General features: G+C 49.5%; 1 protein-coding gene across 1 annotated transcript; it reads right to left on the minus strand.

Moving 5' to 3' along the window:
- LOC135876890 (opsin-5-like) lies at positions 1 to 10,978 on the minus strand. The gene is made up of 4 exons (XM_065402264.1): positions 10,906 to 10,978; positions 5,442 to 5,735; positions 2,953 to 3,284; positions 1 to 348 (listed from the first exon to the last, which is right to left on the minus strand). Exons 1-4 carry the CDS (start codon positions 10,976 to 10,978, stop codon positions 1 to 3), a joined length of 1,047 nt encoding a protein of 348 aa, XP_065258336.1.
- Positions 10,979 to 12,716: the final 1,738 nt, after the last annotated feature.

Genomic DNA, 12,716 nt, shown 5'->3' on the forward strand with positions numbered 1-12,716 from the left:
TCATTGGGTTGAGGCCTCCCTGTAGTTCGCCTTTGCAGTTGGACAAGCACGTATGTTTTCTCTACCCATCCACATCATCGACACGTGGTTTTCGGTCGAGTTCTCTGTGTTAAAGAAGTGAGCTCGCCAGCCACAGCAACACTTCATTTGCTTAATTTCACGCCGGAAAGTTTTGCTGAAGACGTAGTAAATGAAAGGGTTATAAGCTGTTGAAGACTTGGCGAAGAGACACGGCAGTAGCGTAATGACAGGATGTAGAGAATTGCTGGAGTTAAAGATTGACCAGAAGCTGACGGCTGCGTAGGGTGTCCAGGCGCCGAGGAATCCGACACTGACAAGCACGGCCATCTGAAAAAGGCACAGTGTGTTCAGTCCTCAGCTAACACTGCTTTTTCCCTTCCCTGGCTGTGGTACGTCACAGGAGGTGTAGTATGGCCAGAGAGCCTGGACCATGGGGGCAAATGGAAGTATAAGAGCCCTGACCTACAACTCTCGCGAGGCATTGCTGACTCAAAATATTTCTGTTTTCCATACAGAGAAGACACTTTTAATGAACAGCTTTGTTTAGTCAAAACCCCAATTTTTTATCCCCCCCCCCACACACACAAAAAAAAGAAAGCTGTGATGGAAAATTTTTGGAGATGTACCTTGCTGTCCAATGGATGGGGAGAACAAATTATGTAAATTTGTAGAACTATGGGATGGAATCACGCAGTAATGACTTTCCCCAAAGAATAATTAGGCATCAATGCTTTTATCACTTCTTTCTAATACAACAATGACTATCTAGAAGACTGCCTCTCTCCCCAGGAGAGGCTGCCACAGCTGCAGTCAGCAGAGGGTATGAGAGAGTCAGGGCAGCTAGAAGGGTACGCCCCATTAGGGCCCTGAACCTTCAGAATTTGCTTTTCCCATTGTTACATGTCCAGGTGTGCTGCTAGACCCAGCTGTCTCCCTGGTCTCTAGGGACTTAGGAGATGGGTGAGGCTGAAGGATGGTTAGAAGGGAGGGCAGTTCTGGAGGTGATTTGGGTAGTGGTGTTTATTAAATTTGGCCAAGATTTTAAATAAATAGGAACCTGATTTGTTGTTTTTTAAGGCTCCTAATAAGTGGCTTGATTTTCAAAAGTGATGAGCTCTCATCTGCGCTCATTAACTCTAGGCTCCACAATTGCCAGCCTCAAGTGTTCAAAGTTCATGAGTCAGGCCCCTAAAATCAGTAGAACAGCTTTACAATCTTGAAAATTAAAAAAAAAAAAAAAAAAGCACACCACCATTCTGGGTTCTCTATTTGCCTTATGATTCTTGAGCCTTTATGAGTCACCTTTTCCAGCTTTTCTCTGCAACCATGAGGCTAGAAACTTTTCTTTTAAATAAAAGCTGAGTCTCGGGTAATCATGTGACTCCAGGAGCTGGGGCTTTAAGAAAAACACCAAATTCTGTGAGACTTGCAATAAAATTGCAAAAGTTGGCAACACTGACACTTCTAACCTTGTAGCTTTCTTAGGCCCAGATCCTCAAAGGTATTTAGGCACCTAACTCCCAATCAATGGAAATTAGGAGCCTTTTAGGATCCGGGCCTTAAATTAATCTTGGTTGCTTCTGGGGTAGTATTATCCTAGAGTAATTGCTAGAGCCTCCTTATTTTATGATATGTAGTTTCTCAAAGGGTACCCAGAATCTGGGCTAGGCACTTCCGCTTACTGTAGCATACAAGGGAATAAAATAATGACAAATTACACTATGCACCAGCAGGTGGAAGTTGAGGAAATAAAAGTTCTTTGAACTGGAGAGTCCTTTATGTTGTTCATCAAGGAAAAATTAATGTTTTGTTCCCTAATCTTACAAAATAACAGTCAGCCCTTCCATGCTAGGGTTCATCTGAGGTTTTCAAAGCACTTTCCAACATGAATTCATGGATTTCAAGGCCAGAAGGGGCCACTGTGATCACCTAGTCTGACCTGCTGCACAGCACAGGCTAAAGTACTTCACCCAAATTCTGTATCCAAACCATATTTTCTATTCGAGATATGGCATAGCTACAATAGTTAACCCACACCGTATGCTTGTGTAGCAGGCAAAAATATCACTTTGCCCACCTTTCCTCTGGAGGAGAGCAGCTTTTTCACCGTATACATTAACCCACAGCCCAGTGGCTACGGCACTCTCCTGGCATGTGGGAGACCCAAGCACAAATGTCAGACAGAGGTGAGAATTGAACCTGGCTCTCCCACATCTTAGCACTGGTTAAAAGGTATGAGCTGTGCACCTGTCAGCTTGTCTGGAGCTGATGGGGGAGGAGTCCCTAGGTGCTTGGAAAGTTGCACACAATTCTTTCTGGCTTCTTAGGCCACAGAAAGGAATCATCATAAGCTCTCAGATACTCTGAGTCTCTTATAAAAACAGCATGGGCTACGGGTATAGTAGGCCAGGGGAGGCTGAACTTTCCCAAACAGCTAAGTTATGGGTCCTCCCTGAGGCCTCCACTCCACATCCCACTCTTCCCCTGTGGCCCCACCCATGCTGCTCCTCTTCCCACCCTCCCTCAGTCTCTCCCTCGAAGCCGGCGGGGCCTTGAGTGGGCGGGCTGAGGTGGCTGGGGCTGGGGCTCGGGCCAGCCGGTGGGCTAGGGCTCGGGGCGGGGCTCCTCTGGCTGCTGTGGGAGGCTTGGGGTTCTGGCAGGAAAGGGGGGTGGAATGGGAGGGGCCTCAGGCAGAAGGGGCGGGGCTGGGGGCTAGCCTCCCCGAATGGGGGGTTCACGTGCCACCCATGTAAAACAGCCTGGCTGGATCAGATTGGAGAAATGCCACAGATCCTCAGATAGGTGCAAAATAATGTGGGCAAGAGATTCCCACTCACTGAGTGTGAAGGGAGCTAGCTGGGTTCCTGCAAGGGTCACGTCACACAGGGCCCCTGCTTGCTTTGACCTGTTCTGGCTCTTCAGGTCACTCACCAATGTCAGCCTCCTTTCCAGCTTAGCCGCATTAGGGATCCTGTCAAAATTCTGTATCTCCTGATATGCTTTGTGAACCTTCCACGCTATGCCCAAGTAACAGATGAGGATGGTCAGCGCAGGCAGGAGTGTGCACAGGATGAACATGCTCAGGATGAACGAGAAGCCGTTGGCGGAGTTGTGGAATTCGCTCCATGCTATCGTGCAGGAGATGCCGAACGGTTCGGGGCCATAATAACCCCAACCCAGCAAAGGCAGAATGGCCCAGAGCAGTGAGCACAGCCAGATGAACGCAATCGAAATGCGAACGGCATTCTTGTTGATTGTATTGCCTGGAAGGAAAGGAACAGCAAGTCCATATGAATCTCACGTTAACCCCATGATTTCAGGGCTAGTTTAAAGGAATAAAAGATTTGCCCTGTGGGACCCATTTGCCCTCTGATGTATCAATGTTGTTGTACCATGCCAACCACAGCTGAAGTCAAGGAGGTGCCCTGGCTTTCACAGCCCTCTGCGCCAGATCCTCAAACTGGCCTTTTCCCATCCAATGCAGCTGGGGAATGGTGCTGCAAAAGTGGCTGAGCTATCACTGCAGCTCCCTGATCGTTGGGTCACTGCGGGTAAGTCGATGCTCTGATAAAATATCCGCGGCACCAAGTCTCTGAGCGCGGGCTCAGGCCACAGAGCTAAACATTGCAATGTCGCGGGGAGCGTCTCAGAGCCCAGGCTCCAGCCCGAGCCCAAACATCCACACTGCAATTTTAAAGCCCTGTGACCCCAAATCAGCTGACCCAGGCCAGCTGCAGCGATGCCTCAGGTCGTTTATCACAGTGTAGACGTACTCTGAATGCCAGTCTAGTCCCTGGAACAACTAAGAGCAGCTGCAGGGCTGCTACTCTAGAATCGTAACAGCCTACAGGGGGCCATGCCAGCAGGCCAGGATTGCCAGCGTGCAGCATTCTGGTTAGGCCCCTTTCTCCCAGCCAGCTCCTTGCAGGTAGGGGGTGCATGAGTCAGGAAGCGGTTCTGACCAGCCCAATTTCCCTGTAGCCAGGAAATCCAGGCCAATGCAAAGTAGCTTTAGCAATGCCAGGAACTAGGCCTTTGTCTCTCATTGGTGCTTTGCTAACGTTACCTGTTAAGTGATGCCCTGTAGAACCAACTCATTCTAGTTAACAGGTCACATGTCATGGTGGACTCACTCTGCTTCCCCCCACCCCAGAGGCTATTGTCTGTCTCTTTTGTTCTGAAGCCAAATCTCTTCCTCTACCATATGGTTTCTTTACTCATTTCCCCCTAAGAGCAGCTGACAACACATTTAAGATAATGAAGTGCAGCCTACTTGGAAACAGCTGTCAGTAGCCTGTTGTAGAGGGGCTATCAAATTGCTTATAGCTCTGAGTGGCTTCTACTGCACTCTTCCTTCAGGGGACCTCAAAGATATCACTTTAATGAAATGCCCAGCTTCCACCCACACAACGGGTGGGGAGCCTAACAGGTCACCAAGGAACAGGGATAGACAAACCTTAAAAGATTCTGAGTTTCAGGACAGATAAGTACCAAATTCTGGTTTGAAATCCATCACTGTGGCATTATGTGTATTATAGCAGCACCTAGAGGCCCCGTTGTGCTAGGTGCTGTACATGTACTTAGTGAGAGACACCCCCTTCCCTGAAACTACAGACGAGACAGAAAAAGGATGGGAGGAAGGAATCGCCTGCACTGACATATGGAGAACTGAGGAACAGAGACGTAGGGCCATATCCACAAAGGTACTGGGGTGCTGCAGTTCCTAGCTCCTATGTCCCAAGCTGCCTAATGTAATCCACAGTCCCGCATTAGGCGCCTAAGGAAAGGATCCTCAGAAGCCAGCAAGATGAACTTGGAGCCACCTATGACCTGAAACTGGCTCTCTCAACATAATAGCCCAATGCTCTACTATTATGGTCCCCGGATGACTCATTGTCATGACCCAGGTCCACAGGAGCAGCCAGGCATCAGCCCTCCACTTGGCAGCCTGCTGACAACTGCTGACCCCAGGACCTATGAAGTCCAGCCACAGTTTGAAGTTCCGCCCCTGAGGTCCTATTGGTGGAGTCCCAGAGCAGCCAATTGGCCTGCCTGCCCTATTTAAGCCAGGAACAGGAAGCTGTCTGAACAACCAGGATCCACCCTGTCCTGGACTGTGTACCTTGTGCCTCCTCCTCCTGCGTCTCCCCCTGCCTGACTTTCTAGCATCCCGACCTGGCTTGGCTCCTCACCTCTGATCTCCAGTTTGACTCCTGTCTCTGACCCCCCAGTATCCTGACCTGGCCTGACCCTGGTTACCGACTCATGGTTCTGATCCCAAGTTTGTCTCCTGCCTTTGATCTCCCAGTATCCTGACCCAGCTGACTCAACTCTTGACTGTGGACTCCAACTCTGACCACTAGGTCTGGCTGCCCACGACCCGGCCTTGACACTCTTCAGTATTGTATTTTATTACTTACTATTAGATGTGGATGAGTTGGTTACAAGGAACCGGATCACAGCCATCATACACAAGGTCATCATGCTGGAGACACCGAAGAGGAAACCCATCAGGGCATAATATATACAGGACGCATCTCCTCCCAGCCAGGCATGGTTCCATGCTGAGGCAATGGCCAGCGGGTACATGCTGATGGCCATTCCAAGATCCGTTACAGCTAAATTTATTATAAGCAGCTCGGGTGACTTGAGATGGGAAGAGCGCTTCACTGCGGTAGCAAGGACTGCTGAATTCCCCAGAATCGTCAGGATCCCTGAGAGGGGAGAAAACAGTGTATTTGTTGACATGCCAGTGATGTGCTTGAGCTGTGAAAGACAACCAGTGCCAGTCGCTGGCCTATCTAAAAGATAGACACATAGAGGTGCCATTTGTAAGGAGGGCAGTTGCCCTCCCCCAAAACCTTGGTTTGCTCCCGCCGAGTTTTCATAGGTCTATATTCTCCATTATGTCTTTCCGCTTTTCGCCCCTCCCTCCCCCGCAGACTGTGCAGGATATGAAATAAACACATGTTATGTTCTAGATGCTGACGTGACTGTGCTTTCCGCACCTCCCCCACAAGAACTTTTCTGAAAGGACGTCCCTGCAGACACAGAGCTAAGGTGCGCTGGGAGACTTGGAGGCATTTGGCTAACGATGTGGCTCTTTGGCGCCCTCTAGTGGCTAGACAACACAGAGGTTTGCATCTGCTACTGTAAGCTGTCAGGCCTGGTCATCAAGTTCATGTGGTAGTAATAATAATACTTGGCTCTTATGTAGAGCTTTTCATCAAAGCCCTGCACAGTCTTGAATGCATGTATCCTCGCAAGTGAGCAGGCGGTCCCAGGTTCAGTCCCTGCAGCTGACTTGAACAGACATTGTTAGTGACAGGACGCTGCAGAATTCATCACAGTATTTGTTGTTTTGCTGCAGCCGGGCACCCGATATTTTGGTTTGCCCCCTGTCCTTACTGGGACCTGCCTGCAGCTGCATCTCTTCTCTACAATGGTGTCAGTCTGTTGGAGTCAGTGGGGCCACACTAGTGTAAAAGCAGTGAGGGTGAGCTAAGAGTCAAGCTCAGACCTTCCTGTGGTACCTAGAAGCACTCTTTTAGCCTAGAGGATCTGTGCTGATCCATCTGTATATGATTTGTGTGAGATATTAAAAAACTAAAGAACTAGTCCTCAGAAATGTACCTGGATTAAAATATTCAGTGCCAGATTCCCTGATTTGATCTGGCTTATTTGTACAGCTCTTGCAATGCAAAAGCAGCCACAAACCTGGCTTAACTGGTCCTTGCTGGCGCCGCCCAAAGCTGCCAAGACATACCAATGATTCGGGCCTGTGATGATTTTGGAATGATTTGGGGGCCAGACCTTTGTTTATTCTGTGACTTTACTGAGGAAAGACCAGAATTTGACCCTTCACCTAATAAGACTCTTCAGTTTTTGTAATGCTTCTTTTAGTGAAAATCTCTGCTGAATAAACTTCCTTTCTGAAGCTTTATTAGCTGTGCTGAAATCATCACAAAGTTCTCTCTCCTGACCTCAGGACCCAACCTTCCCAGGCCTCTACATGCAGAGCCGCAGGACTGAGCTCTGAGTTAGGGTTACCATACGTCTCTTTTTCGAGCCTTCTTGCTCCAGCGGTATTTTTAAAATAACAGGAAATGTCCCTAGTTTTTGCAGAGCAGACAATCTGCCACTCCAAAAAAGCCCTGATTGGTCCACTTCCCAATTGATCCCTCCCCTGCATCTGCCCTCCCGTCCTCTGCCCTCCCCTCCCCTGACTGGTCCATTCTCCTGCAAGCCACAGTTGCCGGATTCTACCCACCTAGTCCCAGGATCTCAGCCCTCAAGAGGGGGTCCCGCAGAGGTGCTGACTGACGGCTGTCATTGCATCCTTGGCTTGCACCAGCCACCCTGCCACCATGAAAGGGAGTGACACTGCCCCTCACTCCCAGTGAGTACCCCCACCACAGGTACTGTTACCCGGGGTTCTTGCAATCCAAAGCTCTTGGTAACTTTACTCTGTGTGAGGAGGTGTCAGGAAATAAATCAGGGGAGACACGGCCGTCCGTCCGACCGACAGATGGCTGGCACAAACAGGACAACATAAGAGTGCTTTCACTTAAAGCTAAACTTTACTTAGGGGCTGGTCCACACTGGGGCGGGGGATCGATATAGGAAACGCAACTTCAGCTACGAGAATAGCGTAGCTGAAGTCGACATTTCCTATATCGAACTAAAAGTACTTACTTCGGGTCCACGCGGCGCAGGCAGGCTCCCCCGTCGACAGCACTTCCTCCTCTCGGCGAGCAGGAGTTCCGCAGTCGACGGGGGAGCGCTTCTGGGATCGATCTATCGCGTCCAGATGAGACGCGATAAATCGATCCCAGAAGATCGATCTCTACCCGCCGAATTAGGCGGGTAGTGTGGACCAGCCCTTAGACTCAAGCACTTACACACGTCCGCAACAGGATTAGTAAAACACCCCCAACCCTTGATAATTACCAAAGCTGAGTGGGGCTCTCGAGTGGCACAGTGGCAGCCCATCTGCCGGTGGGGAACACAAGTTGCATCCAGAGGGAGAGACCAGTCCCAAAGAGTCCCCAAACGAGTCCCCTTATTTATACATTAGTAATAGAATGACATGTCCCTTAAAGAAACCTTGTCAAGTAAGCAGTTTCAAGCAAGAGGTTCCTTCTGATTATTGATTAACCAGGTGTGGGTTTTTCCAGCATCTGCAGCCTTGAGACCTCAATAGACATTCCTGGGGCATATCCTACTCTTTTAAAACGCATGTATCAGCAACTTCAACACAATTCTTATCAGGAAGGACGCGGGGTCAAGCTGCCCTTTCTGTGGCACCCAAAACCCTCTCCCCTTCTTCCTTGGTCAAGCTGCATGGCCATTTTACAGCCTGCTGACTAGGTTGCTTTTTAACAATAAGCCATAGTGGTTTCAAGCACTTTACTGGTTTGCCAAAGTCACCCCGTACAGTACCTCCTCTAGCTCCTCTCCCTCCAGCAGTGTCCTCTTTCTGGGAACCTGAAATATGGTAACTCTAGCTGGCCTGATTGGTCATTACGCTAAGTGCCACCTGGGTTGTTCAGAGTGCATTCAACACCCCTGGGGATTGGATGCTACTCAACACCTTGTAGCATGGTATCCATTATGTCCACATGGTATGCTTCCTATTTCTCCCAAGCCCATAATAATGGTTTAACATCAGAGTCTGTTCCTTTACACTCTGACTGTGGCTATGGCTAGACTAGGAGCTAAGGGTGCAGTGTCAGATGGTGTTAGTTAGCTACATAGCACTTAAAACTCTAACCAAGACAAAGTAATTGTACTTTTAGTATGTGCTAAACTGTTAGGGAAGCATAGGCTTTAACTGGATCAGCTTAGCACTTGCAAACTAACCTTGTTTTGATGCAACAGAGGGTCCTGTGGCACCTTTAAGACTAACAGAAGTATTGGGAGCATAAGCTTCCATGGGTAAGAACCTCACTTCTTGCATCTGAAGAAGTGAGGTTCTTACCCACGAAAGCTTATGCTCCCAATACTTCTGTTAGTCTTAAAGGTGCCACAGGACCCTCTGTTGCTTTTTACAGATTCAGACTAACACGGCTACCCCTCTGATACTTGTTTTGATGGAGTTTCACAAGGCTTTAGACTGAGCTAACTAACATTGTATTCAATCCTATATCAGTCCTTATACCACCCGCATCAGGGTAGTATCTGAGCACCTCCCTCAGGCCTTGGCTACACTCAGGACTTCCCAGTGCTGCCACGGCAGCGCTGTGAAGCGTGAGTGTAGTCGCAGCGCTGTAAGTACTCCACCTCTCCGAGGGGAATAGCTCGCAGCGCTGCGAGCGAGCGTGCAGCACTGCAGGCTCTGATTACACTGGCGCTTTACAGCGCTGTACTCGCTGCGCTCGGGGGGGGGGGGGGGCGTTTTCACACCCCTGAGCGCAGCAAGTTGCAGCGCTGTACAGCGCCAGTGTAGCCAAGGCCTCAGTTAAATCCTAGGCTGAACTAAGAGTCTATTGTTAAGGGATAGGCTGTTTTAATGATGAAAATAGTCACAAGGTGCAAATTCCTATAAAAGCAGGCTAGCTGACCCAAGAGGAGCACAGGGGATGATAGAACAAAATGTCGTTCCCTCTTTCTCGGAGGATGCTTTCGCCTAGCAAACCACTACACTCTAGTGTCATTTTTCTTGCCAAAATATTACTAAAGCCTGTCCAAAATACCCAGAGCAAACAACCGGGTCTGTTTTCTTTCCAAGCAAGCACGGTTCTGCAGCAACGAGATTGATCTAAAGTTTTACAGTGAACCCGCTCTCTACAGTCAGCAATGAAAAGAGGAAACAACAGAGTCTCATGATTTACAATGCCTTCCCGTTAGCTGTAAAAGCAAGACTGTAGCAGCGTGTTCATGAATAAGATGCAGTGATGTATTTGTAGGGGAAGAAGTCAGAGAAATGTCCAACCTCTGAAAAATAAACAGTGTTCCTTGTTTTCCATAGATCCCCAGCTGGGGAACATATTTCCCCTTCCTCTATAACACTTCTCATTATCATTTCCGAAATACACCTTGACTAGCTATTTCCCTCTCTCACCTATTGTGTGGCTAGGAATTTAGACTGGGATTTCCTGAGCCTAATGGAGCTAAGCAGTCAAATCCTATTGAAATTCAGTGACAGTTGGGTGCTTAACACCCTTAGGCTCTTTGGAAAAATCCCAGCCTTAACAAACAGATCACTAAGATGCTATTCGGAAGCATGCAAGAAGCCCACGAGTAATAAGCCACACTCTGCGTGGCATATATGTACCCATGTACTGTACTTCATTGTAAATCTACCTTCAAAAACACAAATAGCCAATATACAATATACAGATAGCCTATACAAAACTCACATGCTATTTGAAAAGCCTCTCACCCTTTCATACAAGCTTGTCCTATTAAAGCAGAGCTGTTCTTAAGAAGAAATGATACCCCAAAGCAACTCTAGGATCAGACCAAAGATGCTGTCCTGTACAGACCCCCACAAAACGACCTCTCTTTTTTTGATCGTCAAAGTGACCCATAGAACTCCAGCACCGGGATGCTGAAATGAAGGCAGTTGATTTACAATCTTGGTTCTGCAGAGAACGTCTGCTGGCAAAAGTTAATTATCAAAATTATGGGCAACAAGTTCTGGAAGGGATAGTAAACATTGCGCGTCAGGGCTCAAGCCAGTCTCTAACTATTAGAGACTAAGATGAAACCGGGGGTGGGAGACAGGGGTAGATTATCCCATCTGCCTATTCTTGCACCTTCCTCTGAAGCTTCTGGTACTGGCCACTGTCAGAGACTGGACTAGATGGACCATGGGTCTGATTCAATCTGGCAGTTCCTGTTCCCTAAACAAGCATCAGTGACTGAGGAGGGAGAACTCACCTATGATCAGAAGAAACACTCCTGCTCCATAATCCACTGTGGGGTGGAGTTTGGAGAGATATTGCTGCTCCATGGCCCCTTGTGGAAGTGGGTTAAGATTTAAATCAAAGACAAAGCAATGCTAGGAGGGACGGTGAAGAGGCTCTTCCTCATGGTTTGTGTGGAGTTTGTCCGCAGGTGCAGGCAGAGAGGTGGGGTGCAGTCAATGTGAAGGGTCCCCCCTGTGCGTTCTCATCTCTCCATTTCCCTTGTGCTTCCTGGCAGGAGACGAGGAGAGTGGAGCTGGGGAAAGCGCTCCTCCCGGGGAGTGTCAGAGCTCGGCACAGCCAGGGTTACACACTCACAGCCTGACTGGCTACCAGAGCCTCCCTCCACCCACACCGTCTCGGCTCTCTGGCTTGTCAAGCAACCTCTCAGTGCAAATCCCCTCTCAGTGCACTGCGGTGGGCAAAAAGCAATTGCAGCTCATCCAACAGCATCTCTAGGGAAATAGACGCTATGGAGCAGGGGGCTTTTTATTGCTTTATTTCTGAGGCATGGAGCTGAGAGGGCTGAGGAGGTTTCTCTTTGCTCTGCCCTGTTACAATAGGCAGGGTGTTTACGGCTCCAGCACATGGGGGTCTCAGTCCCACTGCAGCAGGCAGGGCTGCCGGAGGCTGGTTCTAGAATGTGTGAGCACAGTTCAAGGACCCAGGACAGAACTAACTGTTCTGAGGTGTGTAATTACTAGGGATGGGCCCAAACTAAAATCCCAGATCCAAACCCCTCAAACTACAAGGGGTTTAGCATCAGCTCCAGATTGTGCAGCTGGCTCCTCTTTATAATAGTCTGCACCTCGACTCCAGATTCCCAAATCAGAATAAATATTGCGGAAGTTTGGCTCCAGATCCGAAACTGGTAGCGCGGATTCCTGCCTAGTAACTCATCTATGAAGGTCCTGATTTTACAGAAGTACCCTCTGATTTTGTACATGCATGTTAAATATCAATCTAGCAGGTACATTTTATAGCACTTATTAGGTGTCTGACTACCAGATGTGTGAGGGTAGCCAGGTAGATGGACATCAAATAATACGTGCTATAAAAGAGTCTGGGTACTTGTGGGTGTAAAATTGGAGAATGAATTGAGGCACTTTTGATAATTAAAATGTGGTCTAAAGATCCCTTCTGCTTGCAGATTTGGCCTTTGCCACGGACAGGGGAGGTTAGCCTAGCTCAGAGGTCCCCGAAGTGTGGGGCGTGCTCCCTTAGGGGGGGATGGAGGAACCTTGGGGGGGGGGAGCAGCAAGGCCTGGGCCAGCCCCAATGGGGGTGCAGAGGGAGCACCACCCAGCCCTTCCCTGCCCCCAGTTCTGCTCCGGTCCCGCCCCCAGCCACAGCCACAGCTGCCGGCCCTGCATCTGGCTCCAGTCCCAGTAGGGCTGCCGGGCATCCGGTTTTCAACCAGAACGTCCGGTCAAAAAGGAACCCTGGTGGCTCCGGTTGGCACTGCCGATTGGGCCGTTAAAAGTTTGGTTGGCGGCACAGCCTGGAGTCCCCTCCCGCACCCAAACTCCTACCTGGAGCCTACACCCCCCCCCCCAACATCCCAACTCCCTGCCCCAGCCCTGAGCCCCCTCCTGCACTCGGAACCCCTTGGCCCCAGCCCAGACCCCCCCTCCTGTACCCCAAACCCCTCATCCATGGCTCCACCCCAGAGCCTGCACCCTCCAGCTGGAGTCCTCACCCCCCTCCCACACCCCAACCCCAACCCCAACCCCGTGTCCCAGCCCGGTGAAAGTGAGTGAGAGTGGGGGAGAGTGAACAACGGGG

Source organism: Emys orbicularis, chromosome 3 (assembly GCF_028017835.1).
Source record: "Emys orbicularis isolate rEmyOrb1 chromosome 3, rEmyOrb1.hap1, whole genome shotgun sequence".
In the NCBI taxonomy this organism is placed as follows: Eukaryota; Metazoa; Chordata; order Testudines; family Emydidae; genus Emys; species Emys orbicularis.

Excerpts from the sequence above, each read along its gene's own strand:
- LOC135876890 (XM_065402264.1), bottom strand. The coding sequence starts at position 10,978 with ATGGAGCAGCAATATCTCTCCAAACTCCACCCCACAGTGGATTATGGA. Across the intron at positions 3,285-5,441 it reads CAACTCATCCACATCTAATA|GCAATACAATCAACAAGAAT; the intron begins GTAAGTAATAAA and ends CTTTCCTTCCAG. Across the intron at positions 349-2,952 it reads TGGAAAGGAGGCTGACATTG|ATGGCCGTGCTTGTCAGTGT; the intron begins GTGAGTGACCTG and ends TGCCTTTTTCAG.